Raw genomic sequence first — 22,840 nt, 5'->3', positions numbered from 1 at the left:
TTCCTCCTCCTAGGACTGACTCTCCATGCATGGAAGTTTTTCTATCAATTTGAAATTACTTCACTTTTATGTAATGTTATGTTGCAAGAGAATGAATAGACCATAATATAGTAAAAAACAAAAAAGATGGCTGCACCACCTCCAGAATGGTGATAACAAGGCAAAATGTGGCAAGAATCGGGGTAGGATTGGGAAAAAATGAGGGTCTATAGTTTAGTATACCACAAATTAGATGGACTAATACATGTGAGGGGAAGGGGAACAAGAAAATAATGACAGCAATGGAAATCAAACTCATTTTTACACTTTCAAAACAATTTTACAGTTTAAAATGTTATTTAGTATATTTATGAAATTCTACTGTTACTCTTCATTAATATTTATTATTAAAACTCCCACCTATGTTTTGAAGCCTCTTCCTTTACACGGAACTGGAACCTATTGCAGCATCAGATACAAGCCAGTAAGAAACACTAAATGAGATGTAAGTGTGTGGGAAAGAATTATCACTGATGCCAACCCAATGTACTAATATGTTCAATCAACACCCATAACTAATCAAGAGGAAACTTAAATACTTCTTGAAACCTCTACTTAACAAGCAAACTCCAACCAGACAGTAACAGGACTAGAAATCAAACCCAGGTCCAAGTGGTACAGTATGAGGCAGCAATGCTATTCCCTGCACCATTCCTAGTAAAAATCAGAACTAGATTCTGTCACCTTACAAACAGCATATTAAAAAAATCATCAATCAGACTATAGTTGTTCTTTCTTTGCTGTTTGAAAATGGCAAGTGTTCATCTGTTAGTGTTCTTAATCTGTGAGGAGATTTTCAGGAAAAGGCTATTTGAAATTTGAAATTAAACACATGGGTTTTTAAAATCAAGTACCCACCAGACTCTCATTTAAGGTCAGAAAATATTGCTTCAGAGTACTATGGATATTTACTGAGCACAAATATTGGTTTCACTTTCAGTAGTCATACAACAGCTATACCAGAAATTTCTCAATAATTATTCAAACGTCTGGGGGCTAATACACATGGGTTTGGGTTGAAGTGGTACAATTTTTGTCAGAAAAACTTAAATCAGAGAGCTAGGTTAGAGAATGCATACTGTACATAATAAATACAATTTTCATTTATGTTTCACAAAAGGTTTGCAGTATTTTAAAGTGATAAACCTAGTACAGTCTATTTTCAACTACAACCAATAATTTACCAGTAATTGACTATTATTGTGACTTAAATTGTTGAAACTATATATATATATATATATATATATATATGTATATATTGTGAGATGTTCAGCCTGGACACAACCAAATGGACACCGACAGTTCCTAAAACACACAAGTTCTCAAACACATGTCCTGCACACTCACAGTGCTTCCCGCACCAAACACCCTTACTCGGGTCTTCAACTGTCCATGGACTGCCTTTCGTCCTTCTGTCTCTGGAGCTTCGTCCACCTATAGCTCCCATCTATAGTTTTCTGACTGTAGGAAGGTGGCCTTTTTTATATTCACCTGGATGTGCTCCAGGTGCTTGCTAATGACCTTTCAGCAGCACTTCCTGATGTGGCGGAAGTGCTGCACTAGCACGCTGAAGCACTCCGGGCATCCCTGGAAGGTTCTTCCTCCACCTGCCCAGGTGTGGCAGAAGTGCAGGTTTCCCAGGCTCCACAACGCTTGAGGCACCACCTGGTGGTGGCTATGGGCCCCAATGGGTTTGAGCTTTCTGGCTCCGTCCCCGTGGTCCAGTTCTTATCCAGGGTGATTGCCCCCTCGTGGCCTGGGGAACGTCTGCACCCCAGCCTCCCGCCATACTGCCCCATCGCCAGCTGAGACCCATAGGGGCCAGCAGCTCGACCCGCGAGGGCAGGTTTCCCACAAAGCAGGTCCTACTCACGCACATCCAGGATCCGGTCCTGCAACATAGAAAGCAGAGACAGGGGCAGAGACGCTGCCTGGACACCACTACCTGGCACCGAAGCTTTTCCTGCATCAGGTGGAGATGGCGCATCCGTGAACCATCGGCGGTTCCCTGGGTGAGTCGCTCTTTTACCGCGATGCGTGTGTGTGCCACGATATTGCTGCGTGTATGTGTGGTGGTCCATAGTGCCATGCTTCTCACAAAATTATTTGTTTGATGGGTCCCTGCCTTGGAACAGGCGGAGAGTCCCATCTGGGATGACATTGTGAGATGTTCAGCCCGGACACAGCCAAACGGACAACGACAGTTCATAAAACACATGCGTTTATTCTTACAAGTGTCCCTAAACACAAGTCCCACACACTCACAGTGCTTCCCGCACCAAACACCCTTACTCGGGCCTTCAATTGTCCGTGCGCCGCCTTTCGTCCTCCTGTCTCTGGAACTTCATCCACCTCCAGCTCCTAACTCTAGCTTCCTTGGAAGGTTCTTCCTCCACCTGCCCAGGTATGGTGGAAGTGCAGGTTTCCCAGGCTCCACAAAGGGGCGCCCGTGGCGGTGGCCCAATGGGTTTGAGCCTCCTGGTTCCGTCCTGTCCTTATCCAGAGTGGTTGCCCCCTTGTGGCCCAGGGGACGTATAAACCACCTCCCAGTCCTTCCAGGCATCCCCGCAGCACAATAATATATATATAATTTTAAATTATGCTATTGTTGTTTCAAATGTATTATTTCTTAATATACTGTAAACACCTGGGGCAGAGATGGACGAATAGACTAGAATACAGTCGATGCTGGTGGTTGGTAGCCCATACAAAGACCATTATTACTCTGCAGCCCCCAATGCTGCCACTCTATCTCATGCTGCTTTCCAACGAGCATCTACTCCTCTCTCAAACCTGAACCTCACTCTGCTCTTCCACATCCAAATCTGAATCTTCTTGTGCTCACAATTGGGCTGGGGTAACATTCTTCCCCAAGTCAGTGAGCTGATCCATGTCTGGTTCCTTTCCTAGACTTCCTAACAACCATGTGCAAAGGCCAATTGAGTTTAGTGGAAGGTAAGTCTCCATGTGTTTTGGACCAGTAAGAAAATGCTTCCCTTCTCTTCATGGGTTCCTTTTATTGCTGATTTCTCCACATGACCAAACAATCTTCTAATAGTCTGGGGAGACCTTAGCAGTGTTTAGTACAATTGGCTGAATCTAAAACCAGTGAAAACCTGCTCCAAATTAGTGTGTTATAATCAATGGTTATGATTGTCCTTTTGTACATCTGTTAAATTCATCTTCTCACTATGCTTTAGATATTGGGCATTTTGAATTAACAGTTCATGAAAATTTGTCATTATTTTAAACGTGTAAACATAACAATTTTTATAATGGTTTTGTTTACATTCAAAGCAATAGCCTTTTTAGAGGAGTTTTATTGCGCATTATGGGCAACAAAACATTTGAACATTAGAACAACTGTAATACAAACAGACCATTCAGTTTGACCGGTGTGTCATAATTTTTCATAATTACCAATCATTCCTACAGAATATTAAAGCTACAGTTTGAAACTTAGCATATACTTTCACAATTTAACTGAGCCAGACGCTTGGCCCTATGATTCCTTAGCACTGTTTACAACTTCTTGTACCCACTAAATACACAGGTTACTGCCCTGAGATGTGGCATATATATATTTTTGTAATCCATTTTTTATTGATGTCAAAAACAAATAGTAACACAATAAGAAATTGTAAAAAAACGAAAAAGACATTTTATGTATGAAATTTTGAAGAAAAGCCCCACACCAGCACCCACTAAGATGTGGCAATTAAATATAATCAAAACACCGGAAATAGGTACTAGAGTTTACATAAAGACTAATGATACCATTTTTGTTTATCTTGATACAGAATCTTTTAGATTTTCTTGTCGGTTTCAGGTGAAATTTATGGTACTGGGTTAAGAGTATATGAACTGTAATTTTGCTAGTCCATTGTTGTTACCTGCCTTGCCGCACATTACGTTTATCTGTCAATACTAGCATTTGGAGTTTTTTTGTTTTTCTTTTTAAAGTAAAACAAGTTGTTTTTAAATGTATATATCCTTAAGGAACTTTATTAATAGATATTTTTAGAATAATTTTTTTGTGAATTTTCTCAATCCAAAAACTGTAATAAAAATGTATCATGGTACTAATGTACAATTTTTATTAGATAAAGACACATTAATATATTGTAAACTTCTGATTAAAATCTGGAATTTAACTATATCTTGACAGATCACTCCCATTCTCGATAAAATAGTAATAATAATAATGAAATAATTACCTCTCTGCTGTAAAACACTCTGAGAAAAGCACTAGATATGGGGGTGTGAAAGTAAGAGATAAATTACATTTTACCTTGAAGCACAGAGCTGTCAGAATGATGGTAGATAGAACTGAGTGCTTAGCTGAAAATGTAATAATCCTAAACTCAATCATTTTTTACTTCATAATCTGAAATGCATATATCACTTATTATTTCATTATTCTCTTCTGTCACTCAAGTCTCATATCAAATCTAATCAATATATTTTTGATCATTCAAATACTATAAACTACTGCCCAGAAAATGCACAGTACTTTGGTTTACAAGAGTTACTATATTTAATTAGCAGCCAGTTAAATTTTCTGTATAATCAGTTACAGCTGAGCACTTGTATTGAAGCGAACATTTGAATTGATGGGAAGTGAGTTGCAGATAATAACGAATACAATGTAGGGAATATGATCAAGCACTCCTGTTACTGATATATATGACTGTGATTGTATCTTTTCTATCACACATAAACAGATGCTGTATTTTTCTAGGTTATGTAATCATTGTCAAATTGTGCTTTATTACTCTTCTCAAGGTATCTGATAAGTCATATTATATTCTGTAATCATTTTGTAATCTACACAGAATGATTACTAACTATGATGTATCTTTTGAATTTGAAAAGAGTGGTAGCACGAATTATGGCTAAGCAGGTGCATTAAACAGTGCAAAATTATAACAAAAACATTTTATCAACAAGCATGTGATGAGTAGAAGGGCAATCCAACATTAGACCACTTTGCAAGAGGGAATTTACTGTAAACTCCTTACACTATACTGAGATCAAAAAAAGAAAAGTCCAGGAAGTTTGTTGAATTCATAAAAAATCCTTAAGTTTGTACATTTATTATTTGCCGTCACTTTTACTTGATGTCCTATATGGCAAATACACTCTATGAATCACTTTTTACGCTACATATACTTATTGCTTTATAACAGGTACAGGTAATATTTTGTTTTAATTAAGTTTGTGTTTGAATACTGATAATTGAACTTTGCTGACTTTCAAACTGAAACTGAAAACTCCTGGGGTTCCTTTCCATTTCTATATATCTTGTGCTTCATCTTTCGAAATGGAAGAAAATATCAGTCTGTAGTCCATTCCTTGTGTTCTAGTTTACTGGATGACTATGAAAAAATATATATGATGATTTTACTTGTGATATGCTGATGACCTTGTCGCCATAACAGAGACAATTGAAGAACAGCTGAGGAAGCTGATTGAGTAACAGGAGCTCCTGGAAGCAAAAGCTTGAAAACAGATGCTCTAAAAACAGACATCTTGGTTAGTAGCAGAAGGAGAGGGGACTGACCGTTAAGGCATGGCAGTTAGTTTTAGATCTAAATAAGGTAGAGATGCTGAAATACTTGGGGTCACTTATAACCTGATTAGGGGCAATGAATAAAATGAAAACCGGTGACAAAATAAAGTAGCATGGAAGAAATGACAGAAGGTGTCTGGGGTAGTACATGATAAAAGGATGTTGTATTGAAGAAAAGGTAAAGATCTATTTACCAGTAATAAAACCAGTGTGCATATACTGTGTGATGGTATTGGTGAAAAGGAAAAGAGAGGAAGGAAACTTAAAAGAACAGAAATGAAATTGCTGGCGTTTGGGTGTGTTACTGAGGGGCAGATTGAAAAATGAAGAGGTTAAGAAAACGACAGGAGTGGTAAAGATCAGTGAGGAAATTAGAAAACTTAAACTGACATTATTTGGATATGTGGTAAGGAAAAATGACTGGGAGATGATTGACAGAGTCTGTGGAAGACCAGGAATAAGGCTGAGGGGGAGGTAGAAGCTCAGGTGGTGGAAACTATTTTGGGAAGGATATGAGGGAGAGGGGGTTAAGGGAAGAAGATGTGGAGGACATGAAAAGATGTAGAGGACTCAGGTAGGAAACCAGTCCTAGCAATGTGACAGAGGTGCGCAAGAAGAAGAGAAAGAAGAGGAGGAAGAACTTGAGTCTGCAGGTAATATTTTAAACATGGGCAAACTTTTTGAAAATGCAATTCCATCAGAGTTTAGTGTAGCCACCTTGCAAATCTAGCATCACTGGATAAAATCCCATGTCCAGTTTTCCTCTGGATATTCAAAGTTTCCTCTACTATTGCCAAAGACATGAGTTTAGGTTAATTGGTGATTCCAAAGTGGTTTATTTATTTATTTTATTGATTTTATTGTAATAATTCCATATAAATAGACCAATTTTTACAAAAAACAGGATTGAAAACAAATCAAACCCCACTCCTGAGAAGGAGAGTTTATTGTGTATTTGTTCATGATGGGCTCTGAAATGGACTTCTGGCATGTTAAAGGCTGTTTCCTAAATTGTGCTCAGTACTGATGGAATAGACTAGAATCACCCACAACCCTGAAATGGATTAACTGGGCTTGAGAATGTTATTTTATGTTAATTCCTGATAGGCAAATGTAAAGTGCTACATGCAGGCAACACGAATATTAAATATACAGTATATTTAAAATAACACACACTATTTACCAATTATTCCAATAAATTCTAAGTGAGATGACAGTTTTTACCATTACGTGAACTTCTGTGCTAAAAGTATTCTTTTTTCATTTTTACATTTTGTATGTTGAAAAAAATTGCTTTGCATTCCTTACTATGTTTGCTAATATTTGACTGTTTTTACACAGAAACATTTTTCTGTAATTGAACTTGCTTGATAAGATTTTATACTCTAAGGTACAGATGAATATTGTGGGATTTTTGAGACCCAGTTAATCTCACAACGGCGCTGTGCGTCAAAACTCTGTTAACAAAGGCAGGGATTACTTGTCTTCCACCTTTGCAGCTACAAGTTCAGAGGCCCACCCTGTAACTTGTCTGTCGCCCGAAGGTGGATGCAGGGAACATTTAAAACCGGCCACTGACCTTACCCTGGTCTCTTTTCCTGTCTTTTCTACTCCAGAACGAGCTGGCTAATCAGCAGCCGTTAAACCAACCTGATGAGGTAGACTATTCATTCTGAAGAATACTGAAGAAGGGAGCTAATGCAAGACAAGTGAAAACATCACTGCCTGATTGCTGTGTTTGTGTGTGTTGAAGTGATAGCTTCTGTTTAAATAAAGACCTGTTCCTGTCTTCACTGCATTAAAGCTGACTTTCTTGGAAACCTGGACTCATCTCCTTCTCTCTTGTGGATGTCAGTGACTTACACATCACAATATGAACAAGATCATTCAGTTCAAATTATCATGTCTTTTGCACACATGTAACTTCCCTTTATTACCTTTTGATTTTAAAGAAAACATTTTGACTAAAGAAGTAAACCATTAACAAGAAACTGATACTTTACATATTGAATACTCAACTCAGTTCCTGGACAGGTGCTGTGGATATAGGTTTTTATTCTAATTAAATTTATAATCAGATATTAATTCTTAGTTGAAACTAAACTCTATCATTATTCTGAATGCATCCTGTAAATTTAGTAAAAAACAAAGCTATGGAACGATGCTTCAGCCATGGGCATTTGCTCTCATTGGACTCACATATACTCCATGAAACTAAATGGTTTTATGCAATCTGTTCTCTACCTCTGCACACAGAACAAAACCTACTAAGAATTCTACTTTAAAAGAAAAAATGTGGTGTGTGGACTTGCAGTGGAAGATTGTAGTTTGGGATGTTCCTAAACGATCATAAATAAAAGAAATGTGTTCATCCTGCTCAAGAAAAGGGTTTAGTGATTAGTAATTGCATTTAAACTCAGACAAGCAAGTAAATTATTAACACATTATTTCTGGTACTTTATGTATTTTAAGTAGAAAATAGTAACACATATGTGTTGGATATAAATCTATCTTCAGTTGTTTTTAAACCATCTCATTTTAGAACTGAACATTTTTGATGAGAGCTGGCCGTCCAGGCCAACAAAGTTTACCAGTCCTATCCACCTAATACCTCCAAAATACCAAGAGTTTTCAATATCCATAAAGTTCTGCTGTCTACTATATTACTTTGTAACTTATTCCATGTGTCCATGGTTCACCATGTGAAGAAAAACTTCCTAGCATTTGTGTGAAATTTACCCTTAATAAGCTTCCAACTGTGTGTCCATGTTCTTGTTATACTCATTTTAAAGTAACAGCCTCAATCCACTGAACTAATTCTGTTCATAATTTTAAAAACTTCACTCATGTCACCTCTTAATCTCAGTTTGCTTAAAAACTCAGTTTTCAAGTTATTGATATAATTTTGCATTTAAACACAATAGTAAAACTGGCTTTTACGGTAGCATGTTGTTGTTATAAGAATTCAAGTGTTGCTTAATACATTAAGGGTGTTAAAATGTTTTCTTTATTTGTATTATTTACTGGGCAGGGATGAAATACTTTTTAACATATAAATGTGTACATTTTGCCTTCGAGAGTTCCAGCTAGGATGTGTATTTCACTATAAAAATAATTATCAGTAAAAGTACTGTTGTATGCCATAGTAAAGTCTGAAATAAGATGCATATATGGCCAGATAAAAGAAAGAAATGAAATAAAATTATACTTACGAAACAAATGAAAGGGAATGTATTGAAAATGATTTCGGCATTTCAATTTACAATTTTTCACATGAAACATTTAATGAAAATGCCTTGGTACTCATTTTAAAAGATCAATTCATGTTAAAAATAGCCCACACACTGTCTGAGGTACTGGAACCCCCACTTTCGATCCTCATTATAAGGTTACACCTTTTCAACTAACAACAATAATCCTCTTAAAATCACCTTCATTATAGCAGTGATCTCATTATAGCATGCAAAATGCGGAACTCCCAAGGACAGTGCTAAAAGAAAGGTAAAATGTATTAATAATGAAAGAGACACTTACTTTAGAATAAAGATTATTCAAGTCATTGCAGATAAACTTGTACAGTTCAGTTTTTGTTGTCTTCAGGTACACCTTACATTAGCATTTTATAATTGAAGAATTCAGTTAATATTTTATTCAAAAAAAATAATAGTAGTATGAATATGCTTTAAACAGCATGATGTCATATAAATTGTGTGTAGCATAAGGAAATCCAGGCTTGTTATTTTATACAACATTTGACATATTTCCAGTATGAGTGACATGTTGAATACACATGTCAAAGTGAACATGCTACAATGAAACAATGGTACTTGTGCATACCTTCAGGTGATGTTCCTGGTTTGTGAAAGTCTGTAGAGCTTAACTTGCTTTTTTTACTACTATCACTGCTCACAGACAGGCTGGACTGTAATTTCCTATGCATTTTGTTGGACACTTGAGTGGAGAGTTTCTTGCGGTCAGAACATGGTTGTGAGTCATCTTGGTGGAGGCCATTTCCATTCTGCAGACCTGCATAGCCATTTTGTATCTTGCTTATATCATCATTCTGCCCAGGAGTCAGTGCTATTGGATGAGGCAGGGGTTGAGGCTGGACTAAATTGGGAGAAAAAAAAAAGTTATTTAAACATGATATTTTTACATATCATATTTTAAGACTATTAACTGGTAGTACTGCTGATGTTTTATTAAGTATGGTTATATGGATCCAAGCCAGACAGCTTTATGAACCACAAAAGAGTAACAATGATGTGCTTTTATCAGTATTCCCATTTTAAAACTAGCAGTTCACAAAAAAATCCTAATGTTTCTCTTATGTCAAAATGTACAGTACTACACAGCATAAAAACGAAAAAATAACTATTGTTACCTTTTACTACGTAAACATAACTATTCAACCAATAAGTTGTATGAATAATTCATCAGGGATTCATGGTGAATTAATTTATTGCACTGTGTTGGTGTTCTTCCTTTTCTCTGACCATTTACTGAGCTTGTGTTAGGCAACTTAGGATCATAGAGAACTGGAAACAAACCCAGCTGAAACAAAGAATACGACTGAATGATGTGAATGGCTGCATTAGCTCTGATAATGATGACACAGTCACATCACCATGGAATTTTTTATTAGGTTTAACATCTAGGATGTCTTAAAAAAGAAACTGTACTAAAAGTGGCAAAGCAAAAAACACAATTATACCATAAGTGAAGTATCAAGTCATAGCAAGCACTAAAGGTAAATCATCAGGCATCTCAGAATTACTCCAAGGAACTGCACTAAATGTCAGACTAGGATAAGAATGTGTCCTACCTCCAAGTGGGACATTAGAAGTATTTCTGAATTATCCTACTCACACTCCCAGTTGGATTATGAGTTTGTGTTTGAGAATGAATGATATTGTGATTTTATGGCAGCCTGTGCCACAAAATGATACACATGATGAACATTTTGTAGTTTCCTAGGAAATCATGAAGATGCTTTGTGGTTTTCAGATACTAATGCTAAAACTTCACCACACAGATAATAATAATAACATCAAAAGAAGAAGTAGGGAAACATAATAGGATATTGCACTAAAGCATTTAGGGTATGTAGTATATAGCACAAAACTGCATATAATTGTCACCACTTTGCAACATCACCATAAATAATATTTTAACTGTACTGTAAGCACTGAAATGGAATACCTCAGCGTGCCTCTGTGACATTTCCCTGTCAAACATCTATCCAATCCCATCTATCTTCAGGGTAATACAGTGGTTATATAATACAGTTTAAATCCAGTATTGACACTGTGTTATTGCTCATGTGGAGTGGTAGGTAAATGTATTAATCGTATATTTCCTCACACATTGTAAGAGCATTCAGAGTTTGATTCAAAATTCAAGAAAAAGTTGATTTCTTGCTTTTGAAAGGGGCATTTTACATGTAATGTTACCAACACTGTTCATTTTAGATGACAGTGCAAGATTTTCTACAAAAATGATTACATCTCTCTCAAACTGATATCTTTTTATGAGTTCAATGTTGTCCAGCGTTTCCAGAACATTCCAACTTTTCAGAGATGTACAAGCCAATCTCTGCCTGAATACCATCTTCTGGCAGCTCTTAGTGAGTTAGTACAGCTCACCAGCTCTCCTAAATCCAGGTGAAAGTAGGAGTAGATTACTAAATTAGGAAAACTGAAAGAATGCTTTTACTCCTATTACTAGAAGGAGGATCAAATTTGTGTTACTCTGAGGTTTTTGTGCAGTTACAGCTACTTTCCTACTCTGAGATCATTGATAAATATGGGCACAGATTAATAATAAGTGAAACAGGTTTACACTTTTTTCTACATTTAGAATACATTCGTTTTTTTTTTGTTTACTCACTTCTGTTAATAGTATACACTGACATGTTTTATGCTTGCACAGCTCTGACGACATCAATATGGTCTTTCTTCTTGTGCTTGCTGTGGAACAAGGGACATTGATGTGCCTATATCCTTTTTTAGTTTGCATGGGCAAAGGGCGACTATACAACTGGTTTTTTTTTTCCTTTAAATTAAAGCAGTAGAAGAACACGTTTTAGGTCATTTTTAATGTCTTTTAAAACCCTTTTTTACCATTTTATTGGAGCTTGTTGTTACCTTTTGTTAGGTGAGCAAGTCTGGTTTGGTCTTTAAGTTCCTTTGACACTGATTTGTTTGATTTATTTTTTTTTTTTGTTTTAGCTTGCTTTGTGTTTTTTGTCTAGTCACAGGGGACAGTATTTATCAGATAGATGCACAGATAAAATATGCGCAAAGCAAGCTGTTTAATAAGACTATATAAAAGTGTCAAGGTCTGAAAATGTTTACGCCATGAGCTGACTTTCTTCTACATCTACTCATGTTACTTTTTTGGCAAACCACAACAACATATTTTTCTGAGGCAATTGAGTCCTGAAAATTTAAGATGGTTTCTTTGCCCTTTGATATCCTGTCATATTTAATTGTAAAACTCTTTAGCATACTTTTAACTATTTACATTATGATAACACCAAACTGAATGAAATGTGGGAGATGGGAGCTGAGTTGAACCATTTAATTTTTTCATTTTTTTTATCTGATAATCACTTTGAAACTCAATGGTCCTGTGTCGTCTTGCTTTGAAACCATCATTTTTCCTTTTTGATTTTATCACCTTTTAAAAGAATATGAAAACCATCTTTAAGTTTAAGTAGAAATATTTAGATTACACTAGCCTAATCGCCTCCTAATTCCTGCACTCTGCTTTCCAAAGGGTTTTCTGTAATCTGTTTAATACCCTAGCCTCTTTTTCTTCTTTTAGTAGACTTGAAAGAGAAGTGACTACTTGCAACCACTTCAACTAGTTGATTAATACAGGTTAGGCAATCTGTAAGCTTACACTGGTGAAGACATTTTTAGAAAATAAATAAAAAAAGATTTTTAAAGCAGAAAATTTTAAGCCATGACAACATCATTAATAGCTTTAGCATTTTAAACTAAGCTGCATGGCCTGCATTCGTTATGCATGAATATAGTACCTTATATTCATTTTTCAATGCTGGGAGATTTTAAAAGTAACATTACTTAGCTTTAAGCAGAGGTCTGGAAGTAGTGGGAAAACCAAGGAGAGAGAAACAAGTAAAAGCTGTAGGTAAAACTTAATAGGCTTCAAATTGCTGGAAGACAACTGAATTTATAATAAGACACTGAAAGAATATTCCCACCTCTAGTTTAAAAAATATACGGTAATTGGATTATTTAAATAAACAAATGCAATTCACTCAGGTTTTTAATCTTATGGTAATGCCTGTGTGTTTTGATTTAAATTAAAAACCCCAGCAGTGTGCTCAGCCATTCTAATAACAGCATTAAAACTATGCATAAAATACATTTTAGCACATTTATTTGTAAAAGGTTGCCTTTTTGTTGAAATATGCATTCCACTTAAAATACCATTGCTTCCATTTAAAATAATAGCAAGCATTCCACAACATATGTCCAGGTGTATTTTATTTAGCCCTTAAGAATGAAGAGCATCTTATTATTCCCAATGTTTAGTGCTGTATATCCACTAAGAGTACCAAAAATCACAGAGAGGAATGCAGCTTTCAGGTTTATAAGATGGGCCCTCCCCTTGGTCTAATGATGCATTGCTTTCATACTGCTGGATCTGTCTTACTCTTCTAGGCTTTGTATATGTGACAGCTCTGAAAAGTCGACCACAGACCATCTGATAAAATGGAACAGTGGCATTTTCAGAAGTGGAACTTGTGCACATTCAGCTCTACTGGGAGCCCAGTGTTACAGTCTATCTGCATTACAAAAGACAACATATACTGTAAGTTATGGGTTGTTTTGAATTATTCATTTTTGGCTGTATATATTCAAGCTTTTTTTTTTTTTTTACAAACTCTGCATTTTGCAGCACATAATAACACCAAGTAATAGGCACAACTTTCTGGAAGATTGGGGTATTTGAAATGATATTTTAGGACTGCTGAACTTTTTAAATGGGTCATATTACCTTACAGTATATAGTTAAATACACATAAGCAGATGCTGTTAGAAGATGGCAATCCAGATCTGCTTTGTCAACAATGTACTAAATTGCAGTCTGACAAGAATGTGAATCTTTCTAAAAAGGGTAATGCAAGGCTTTAGCCTATTCTTAATTAATAATATAAAAAGCATCCACATAAAGCAACCAAAAGCTAAATTTTATGCGTATCCCAAATACATAATGATTTTGCAATCTATTGTTTATTTTTTAACATGAGGCACCTTATAGCTTCCTTTTGCTGAAAATGCTTCATCAACTCTAAAAAGCACATGTATTTAATGAATTATGAATTTTAAAGTTTAAAAAAGTTAAACATTTTATACACAAAGCATTTTTTTCATTATTGTATATATCAATTGCACAATATAATCACACACATACTATACAAACATAAAGATACTGCAATAAGCTTAAAACTTGACCATTATTTAAAAGCACTACTGCTAAAACTGATACCAAAAGTGCCTGGATGGCCAACAGCATCTACTGTATAATAAAACATTAATGTCTATTTCGCCAGTCCTAATCTTTCTTTGGTATGACTGTTCAGTTTGGCTTGAGTGGCACAATCAAAAATAAAGTGCAAGTCAAGTGTGAGACGCACAAGGTGGAGTAAAGGTGTATGAAGCATGCTGAGAGAGTCGTCTTTAAAGATGTCAAGTATAAAACCAGATAGGAGGTGAGAAAGGTCCAGAAATAATGACAGAGTCTTTAAGGTTCACGGAGGGTAAGAGATATCAATTTTTTTGTATCTGTTACTTACTCTGTGTTGTTTGTAGTAAGAGTTGTGAAAACTTTTAAATTCATGTTTTATGGAGAATGATGATAACAAAGTTCTTAACACAATAGGCTTCTATTAGGGGACCCATGCTGAACAAACAGCAAACACTATCAATACATTTACATTTACATTTGCTCATGTAAAATATTGTTAAATAAACCACTACCAGAAAATCCTCTTGTGAAATGGCTTTTAAATTGAAGACCCACCTTGCCCCTTATTAATAGGTTTTTAAACTACAAGGCTGTATTTCTAGGCTTTTCAATGGCAGTTTGTGAAAATGAATCATTGACTTGACCATGTGTTCACTGTGAAACTTTGGCAATGCACAAATATGATGCTTAATTTATACCTAATAATGTTTTCTTTTGTTTGAATGAGTGGTATAATCTCATCCCTCAGTATTTCATGTGCAAATTGCTGCACTGTGTGTCTAGCAAAAATTACAAAAAGGTGGCTCTCATAATGCATCATTTGTTAATGATAAGATTGCTTTGTTTAAAATCTGTACTGTGTATATCACTATAATAGGGAATTTTACAGTTATTAGGTTATTTGATATGATGATTTCGGAAGAAGTTTTCACATCCATCTTGTATCTAAATTCCAGGAGAAGCTTATCCCAGAAGCAGCTTGGTTTTTATGATGTTGCCTGCTGTTATAAAAACATGGTCTGTTGCACTTTTTCCCAGTAAGTTGTACAAACTCTTGCTCACTTGACTAGCCATGGACAGCACTGAGTGGTCATTTCATTGTTCACACAGCGAAAGAGAGAAAGACAGAGACAGACAAGCAGTAATTGGTGGTTTCATCTGATTCCTTGTAGCCATGCTCCATAGTAGCTGAAAAAGGCATTAGCTGGGACAGCAACTGAAACCTAGGGTATACATCTGGCTTCATACCTTTTAGATTTATTCTGTAAACATTACTTTCCTAACACAAATTAGCAACAATATCCTTTTCAATCATGTGGTTTGTATGGAAATATGTTATTTAAGATATTTCTCTATTTAGATTTTTTTAAATTTATTTAAATAAAATCAAGGCAAATAATGTTTGGTTAAATTAGTATACAAGTGAGATATACTTTTGAGACAGTGGAGTACAAGTGATATAGTGTACATTTGAAACAGAGAAGGGGGAGTAATGTGAGTGTCAGTTAGTTTCCTTGTGCCGGGCACTATGCAGAAAACAGTTGTGGACATGTCACACTCGTGCACACACCCAAAATGGCCATTTTGGGATTGCTAATGAACATAACATAAATTAATTTAAAAGGTTTTATATTTTAAAATATCCTCATTACTGTAGATATGTACTGTATATGTAAAATGCTACTGCATTGTTGTTTATCATGGAAACCCACTAGGGCTAGAACCCTGATCCTGACTTGTGCTCCTGTCCTCACACCAATGTGATCATTATGAATGCAAAATACTGTGCTACTGACTTCAAGAACACGGACAGAGAAATACATGCCAACAAACAAGGAGAATGTCAAATACTCACAACTTCTACCCATATGCAAACATTGCTTTTACATTCTTACATAAATGTTTAATCAGCACTGTTTACAAATGTTAGATCGACAATATGCTCACTGTGGGATAGCACATATTTGTGTATAATGAAAATAAAAGAATATGTGGCCAAAATGGAAACTTTAGCTTGCTTTGTATGATTCACCTTTATTTGAGGACTGAAGATTTCGGCATTTCCTACTTGGGTGTATTTGCATTTCAGGGATATGTTAGCTAATTATAATAAGAATATTATGAGTACTGTCACTGGTTATATATAGTATAACACTTATCCCTACGTGTTGGTAGCAAATCACTGCATGGATAATTTACATGCATAATCAACAACGTAATAGAGCTACAATCCAAAGCAAGCCTTAAAGCAGCCCTACCCCTCCATGAGAACGAAAAACACATGTGACCCTGTAAAATAATAATAATGAAAAATGTATTACTGTTTGCATGGGTTTCTATCTCTCTATTATAAAAGAAAATCTTGAGACGAGACTTTTTCCAAGAGATTGTTTCAAGTCCCGTGAGACAAGACTTTTCCCAAGACATTTTGTCAAGTCCCACCCTCCTCTCAGCCATTAACAACCTCGCCCATGGTCCTCTCACCTCTCATTCATGTGAATGCTTTTGTCAGACACAGTTCCTGCACTCTCAGCTCTTATAGATTTTTATGTTTTCCTCACTTTAAGTTCCCAATAAAAGAAGACTTATTATGTCCAAATCTTATTGATGAATTTCATGCTGAAGGGTTGCACCGAGAAACAATGAAGTCAAACGAATTAACCCAAAAATTGACGATCAGTTACATGGCAATGACATGTAAAATTTTAACATGCGACAAGAAAGGTAATGTAGTACATCTTCCACAGATAACAGACACCAAAGGAGATCTTGATATGCCATCCATATTAAAACATTTACAGTTTTACATTACAATAGCTTTTGCTGTGACAACAAATCACAGAGACAAACATTCAAAAAAGTCAGTTTATTTATGAGAGAGAGAATATTCACTCATGGGCATTTATACGTTGCATTGTTATGATATAAGTCCAAATACGGAATCAAAATTCAATGCGATATTGAGGAAAGGTTAATTCAAAAAAATGTTTTTACTGAAGTTTTACAGTAAAAGTCTAAGTTTAAAAAGTATGTGCATGTTAATTTCAAAGCCAAACAGAATGAAAACGTATAACGCAACGAATACCTCTAACGCAACATGAAACATAATTTTCTTTCAATTTATTACGTTTTACTATTTTTTACTATGGTTGATTACTTGCTGTAATGTAAAATAATTAGTTTTATTATGCATATGTAACAATTCCCATGAAAATAACCATCTGTTTAAATTGTAGAACTGCTTCTCCATATGCGAATGGCAGATCCGCAAAATGGGTAGCGCGTAGAGCTCGCCCGGGGTTGGCGAGCAAAGCGAGCAGGGGGAAAAGCCCCCTAGTCTTTATGGATGAAAAAAGTGCAAAGCATTTCCTCAGAGATAAAAAAGACATTTCATCTGAACATGGTGCGGTACCTTCTAACAAAGGAAAAATCAGTCTCACGTTGCCGCTTCGTCACGTAGCTAACATGTAGTGTGTTCACTCATCACTAATAAAATGGAATAAAAGTGCCCAGAATCATTTCAATTCATTTTAAAATGGTGATTTTTAGGGTGAGTTGTTACTTTCACAGCCCTTATTTATTTTGTGAATGATTTTACTTTATAAACCTGTTTCATAACTTTCATAGCATACTAGGCAGGACTCCTGACCAATGAATGAGAAGGACGTAGCTAAATCATGACATGATTTTCCAGAAGTTATTTACTTCATATTAGCCAAAATATTTACATTTTTTTTTATTGACACTGATATCGTTTGCTGTCTGTTCCCATTGAAGCCCATTGTGCCAGAGAATTTGTTATCTCCATTCTCCACAAAAACACACCATACACAAATTTTCTTAATTAATATTAAAATTAATACAAACACCCACCACATGACGGATTCCGGTTGGCAACCCCCCTGGCAGAAACACAGTCCAAACCCACCCCCCAGAGATGACCTTCTATCTTCTGCAGCCAGGTGTTATGTAGTTGTCCCCTTGGCATGGTCCAGCCGCTCAGGTACTCAACAATGAGGATCCTGCGAGCCAGATCACCCTCCGGAAATCGCATTACATGACCATAGTGTTGTAACTGCTGCTCCCTCACAATGCAGGTAATGTACCTCATCTGGGACTCCATGAGCACTGCTCATTTGACATATAGTCAAACCAGCGGTACCCATGGATTTTCCGAAGAGACACAGTACCAAAGGAGTCCAGTCTTTGTCTCTGGTCACTGAATGTGTCTCACCACCAAATAGCAAAACAGGAAGCACCAGGACTCTAAAGACCTGGACCTTCATTCTTTTGCAAAGATATCAGGAATGCCACACACTCCTTTCCAGCAACATCATGACCCATCATGCTCTGCCAGTCCATCTACTGACTTCATAGGAAGAGTCACCAGACACATGAATGCTGCTGCCAAGATAAGTAAATATCTCGGCAAGGTAGACATCCTCTCTGCAGACAGACATACTGCTGATGGCTATGCCCAAGTGGTCAAAGGCTGGATCTTGGTTTTCATCCAGTACACTCGTAAGCCCAGATACTCAGACTCCTCGCTCAGTCTCTTGAGAGTCCCAATTAGAGCCTCCATTGTCTCTGTGAATATCAGTCAGCAAAGTCAAAATCGGTGAATCTTTCAACACCAACAGATGTCCCACAGCCACTGGACCCAACGACCCTGCCCAAACACCACTGTCCATGCAAGCACTGAACAGAGTAAGAGCAAGAACACACCCCTGATGAATCCCAGAATTAACTGGGAAAAAAACAGCATTCACAGTACCAGTGTACAGGCTGGCAATAATATCCAACAACTTTGGGGGGATCCCGCGAAGTGTCAGGATGTTCCACAGGGCAGCTCGATCAACTGAGTGGAACACTACAAAAATCAACAAAGCCTGCAAAGAAACTCTGCTGATATTCACGTTTGCACTCCATAAGAACCCTCAGTGCCAGGATGCAGTTGATGTTAGACTTCTTAGGAGTAAAAGCAAACTGCTCTGGTTGCTGGTAGTTGAGAAAGTGATCACACATCCTATTGAGGATGACCCTAGCAAGGACCTAACCTGGCATCAAGAACAGTGTTATCCCCCTGTAGTTGCTGCAGTCTTGGTAATCACCCTTCCCTTTCAAGATAGGGACTACAAGTCCTGTTTTCCAGTCAATTGAGATAATGCCTGTCTCCCAAACAGAAGCAAAAATTGCTCACAATGCATGGAGGACAGCCTTACCACCAGCCTGAAGAAGTTCACCCCAGATACAATAGATCCCTTAAGCCTCAGTCAGTTCACCACCTGTGCAATGAAATCTCAGTGAAACTGGGTGGTTCACAGCTAACTGGAGGGTTAGTCTCAAGAACTGTGGACCCAGAGATGACCAATGTCTCAGCAAGAGGATCCGCTTTAAACATCTGCTCAAAGTAATCTGCCCAGTGAGTCACAATTGCAGCATCATCCATAAGGACTATTCCTTCACCCGCCCTGACTGCAGCTCTCGGAGGAACAGATTCGGATGTGTGTAATGCTTTGATTCCTCTGTGAGCAGGACATGGCTCACTAGACCATAGATGCTCTGTCACCTGCTAATAGATCCCTCTAAAAAATACCTCCTTATCTGCCCTCAGAGCCCTCAAAGCCATCCTTCTCTGTTTGGTGCCTCAGCACCACACCAATTCTGATCCCCCAAAGGCCTGACTTCATTGGCTCTCCAATTGTTTTGACTATTCTGGGGATGAGGCTCCCAAGGGCTTTCCCCCATTCCTTTCAGCCATGCAGCCTTCCTGTGGGTGGCTGTAGCAGAGCTACTCCCACGGAGAGCAAACAGGAGTCCTGTCTGCCGTTTCGGAGCTGCGTGAAGTTCTATTTTGGTGGCTGGAATATCAGTCCAGCCACCAACTTCCATGTTTTCCCTGCAAGTTGGAGGACCATTTGCCGGGCAGATGCAGTTTAATGTCATACCCAGGACAAACACCACAAGGGTAAGTAAAAGATGTTGCCATTCCTTTAAGACATTAAGAATGTCTTTTCACCTTCCCTTTCTCATTGTTGTGAGCTTGTGGCACCTAAGAAATACAGATCTGCACTGTTCAACTTCTCTTTTTCCAAAATAAAGAAAACCAGCATTTTAGAGAAGATGAACATAACATGTTTTATTTACTTTTACTATGCTAATAAATGTTTGAAATAAATATATAGACTTCTACCAACAAGCAGTAGAACTGCAAACTGTATTTGATGAAATTATACCTTATTTCTCTATAGAGATGAGACAAATAGTGCAAGATTTGGCAACATTGCTAATATAATACTGTAAATAGTGTAATGCATATTTTGTTTCTGTATTAAAAATGCAGAGGAATGGCAAAAAAATCAAAGACAAAATGGTACACGAGAAAGAAATGAAAAAGCGCTAGTAATGCCATCAGACTATAGGGTTAAAGCTTAATATTTAAAAATGGAAGAGCATGGATTTATTGTCATATACTGTACATCTATATTAGATTTTGTTTACTAGTTCCAAAAAAAAATAAAACACCTTTGGGAAATGTAACTGAAGTAATGGTCTATTTATGCTAAAATGGGACTACAAGCTATTCAAAATAACTCTAAAATGACTGCTGAATTGAAGGAAACAAATTTACTTCCAAAATCCAATATTTTATTAAACAAAGAAATTAAAATAAATTATTGTTTAATCCAGTTGGTATTTGACCTTTATTTATAATAGCACACTGGGTTCATATATGGAAATAAATCTAACTAAACTTAATCTAACTCTAATTCGTCTACATTAATCTACATTCTTAAATTTTACAGTTTATGAAAGGATGCTATTAATTGTTATTTAATCATGCCTTCATAACACATTAAGGTTGTTAGATGAAATTAAAATACTCAAATGAACATTTTAAATCAAACTGGTATTTGCCAAATGACCAAATAAAATTACTCACTTGCAAAGGCAAACTAAAAATAAATGGTGGTTATATTCTCAGATGGCATTGTTTTTACCCTCAACTGACCTTTGATACAATTTCTTTATTCTCAAAGGAAGCATCTAACAAACTTTATAACTTTCAAAAAAGCAGAATTGAAAGACTTAAAAAAAGAAAAGGAAAATTTTTCAAAGACATACATACACACATTTCTAACACCATATAGCTTTAAAATTAGCTGCAACTAACTTACATATGTATTGTATAAAACAAAACAATTATTATTATTCTGTATGTATTAAAGTTGTTTTGTAACACAATTTCAAAACTTGCAGGGAAAACTAACAAGTATGAAAAAGTTCAATTTGTCATAATTCAGAATTTACTTTTTGTCAAATTATGTGTGACATATATATAAAAGGGAACATGTAACTTACAGAAGTAATATTCACCTTTACTTGAGTATCTAGATCTCTAGTATTAACAGGATCTTAACTGCTAACAGGTTACAGAAAGATCGAATGTGATAGAACTGACATACTACATTGGCAAGTACTATTTTGTAAAGACAGTAAAAATAAAAATCAAAGTCTTGTACTGATTTGCAGATTATTTTTTTTATATTAGTACTGTATTAGACTATGTGACAACATTATTTATATAACCTCATTCATCCATTCATCAATATATCTGATATGCTTAATCCTGTTTAGGGATGGTTCACTTAAATACTAGACTGAATTAGAAAGTCAGAAGTTACGTGCAATGTTAAGTTATTGGCAAGAAAACAACATTACAAAGGCAGCATAATGCTTATTCATAAACTAAGTAAATATGGCAAATGTTTCTTCTGATTATTTATTTATTTATTTTTAATGATGAACTTGTGTTTATAATAGATGAGATGGTACTTTCCTTTTAAGTCTGATTTCTTCAATTCCACTACGCTACACAAACTTTCTCCATAAGGTATCGATTGATTGCTGCAAACTGCCCAATCAGTGTTGCCAGGACCATGTTTTTCCTGCCTAGTTGGGCTTTCTTTGATTGGCTTTCATGGGGGATAAATGGACCTCCACATGTTCAGTGTTTTGGGGCTTCTTTTGAAAAATAATACAGCTTTTTGGATTGTTTGTAAAAGCAAAAACATCATTACTACAACTACAATTGTGCTAAGCTCAGTTCTTATAACAATTATGCATTTTGTGGCTGAAATTGCAAAACAAGAACAAATACATTGTAAAGCAGCAGCCAGGCCCTGAACATGGTGGTCAGGGTTTGGGTCCTGAATTTAATTAGATAGGTCATGGTCGTCCAAATCTAGGTCAGTGTAACAAGCGGCAAAGCAGGGCAATGCAGTTGCGGGTTTAAGTAAGTAAAAGTAAATGCAAAATAAAATTTAAGGCCTTTAAAATAATCAGACATCTTAAGGGCATGGTCAACTGACAAAGTAGGGAAACAATAAGGTATGAAAAAAGGGAAAATGACTTATTAGGTTCAGTGATGGTTAGCAAGTGGGCTATTCAAAAAGATCACTGCAAAACAATTTGCAGGAAAATTTCCAGTTTTAATTGAAAAATAAAAATGGCAACATGTTGATATAGTTAGAAGCTTAAAGACTTTTAGTACATTATAATTTTTCATTAATAGCTGACTTTTGTATAACAGCAAAGGAAAGCAGTAGCCAATAAGTTTTGTTTATACGCTGTCACACACGTGCGAGTAGGGGGACGTTGTGTGGACCAAGTAAAGGTAATTCCATGCCAGGCCAGGGGAGGGCAGAGTGCACTAAACCCTTCTCC

The 22,840-nt window shown here is 36.2% G+C and overlaps 1 protein-coding gene across 2 annotated transcripts in view; it reads right to left on the bottom strand.

Moving 5' to 3' along the window:
• Positions 1-22,840, bottom strand: part of mdfic (MyoD family inhibitor domain containing) — a 150,240-nt gene that overhangs the window by 10,498 nt on the left and 116,902 nt on the right. For both annotated transcript variants that reach the window (XM_039760975.1, XM_039760974.1), the window contains one exon: positions 9,449-9,721. In XM_039760975.1, the coding sequence (XP_039616909.1) occupies positions 9,449-9,721 (273 nt within the window). The remainder of the gene's footprint in view (positions 1-9,448; positions 9,722-22,840) is intronic.

This window comes from Polypterus senegalus, chromosome 8, assembly GCF_016835505.1.
Source record: "Polypterus senegalus isolate Bchr_013 chromosome 8, ASM1683550v1, whole genome shotgun sequence".
Taxonomy (NCBI): domain Eukaryota; kingdom Metazoa; phylum Chordata; class Cladistia; order Polypteriformes; family Polypteridae; genus Polypterus; species Polypterus senegalus.
Note: the sequence above shows the minus strand (reverse complement) of the source record. Positions and strands in the feature narration are given on the sequence as shown.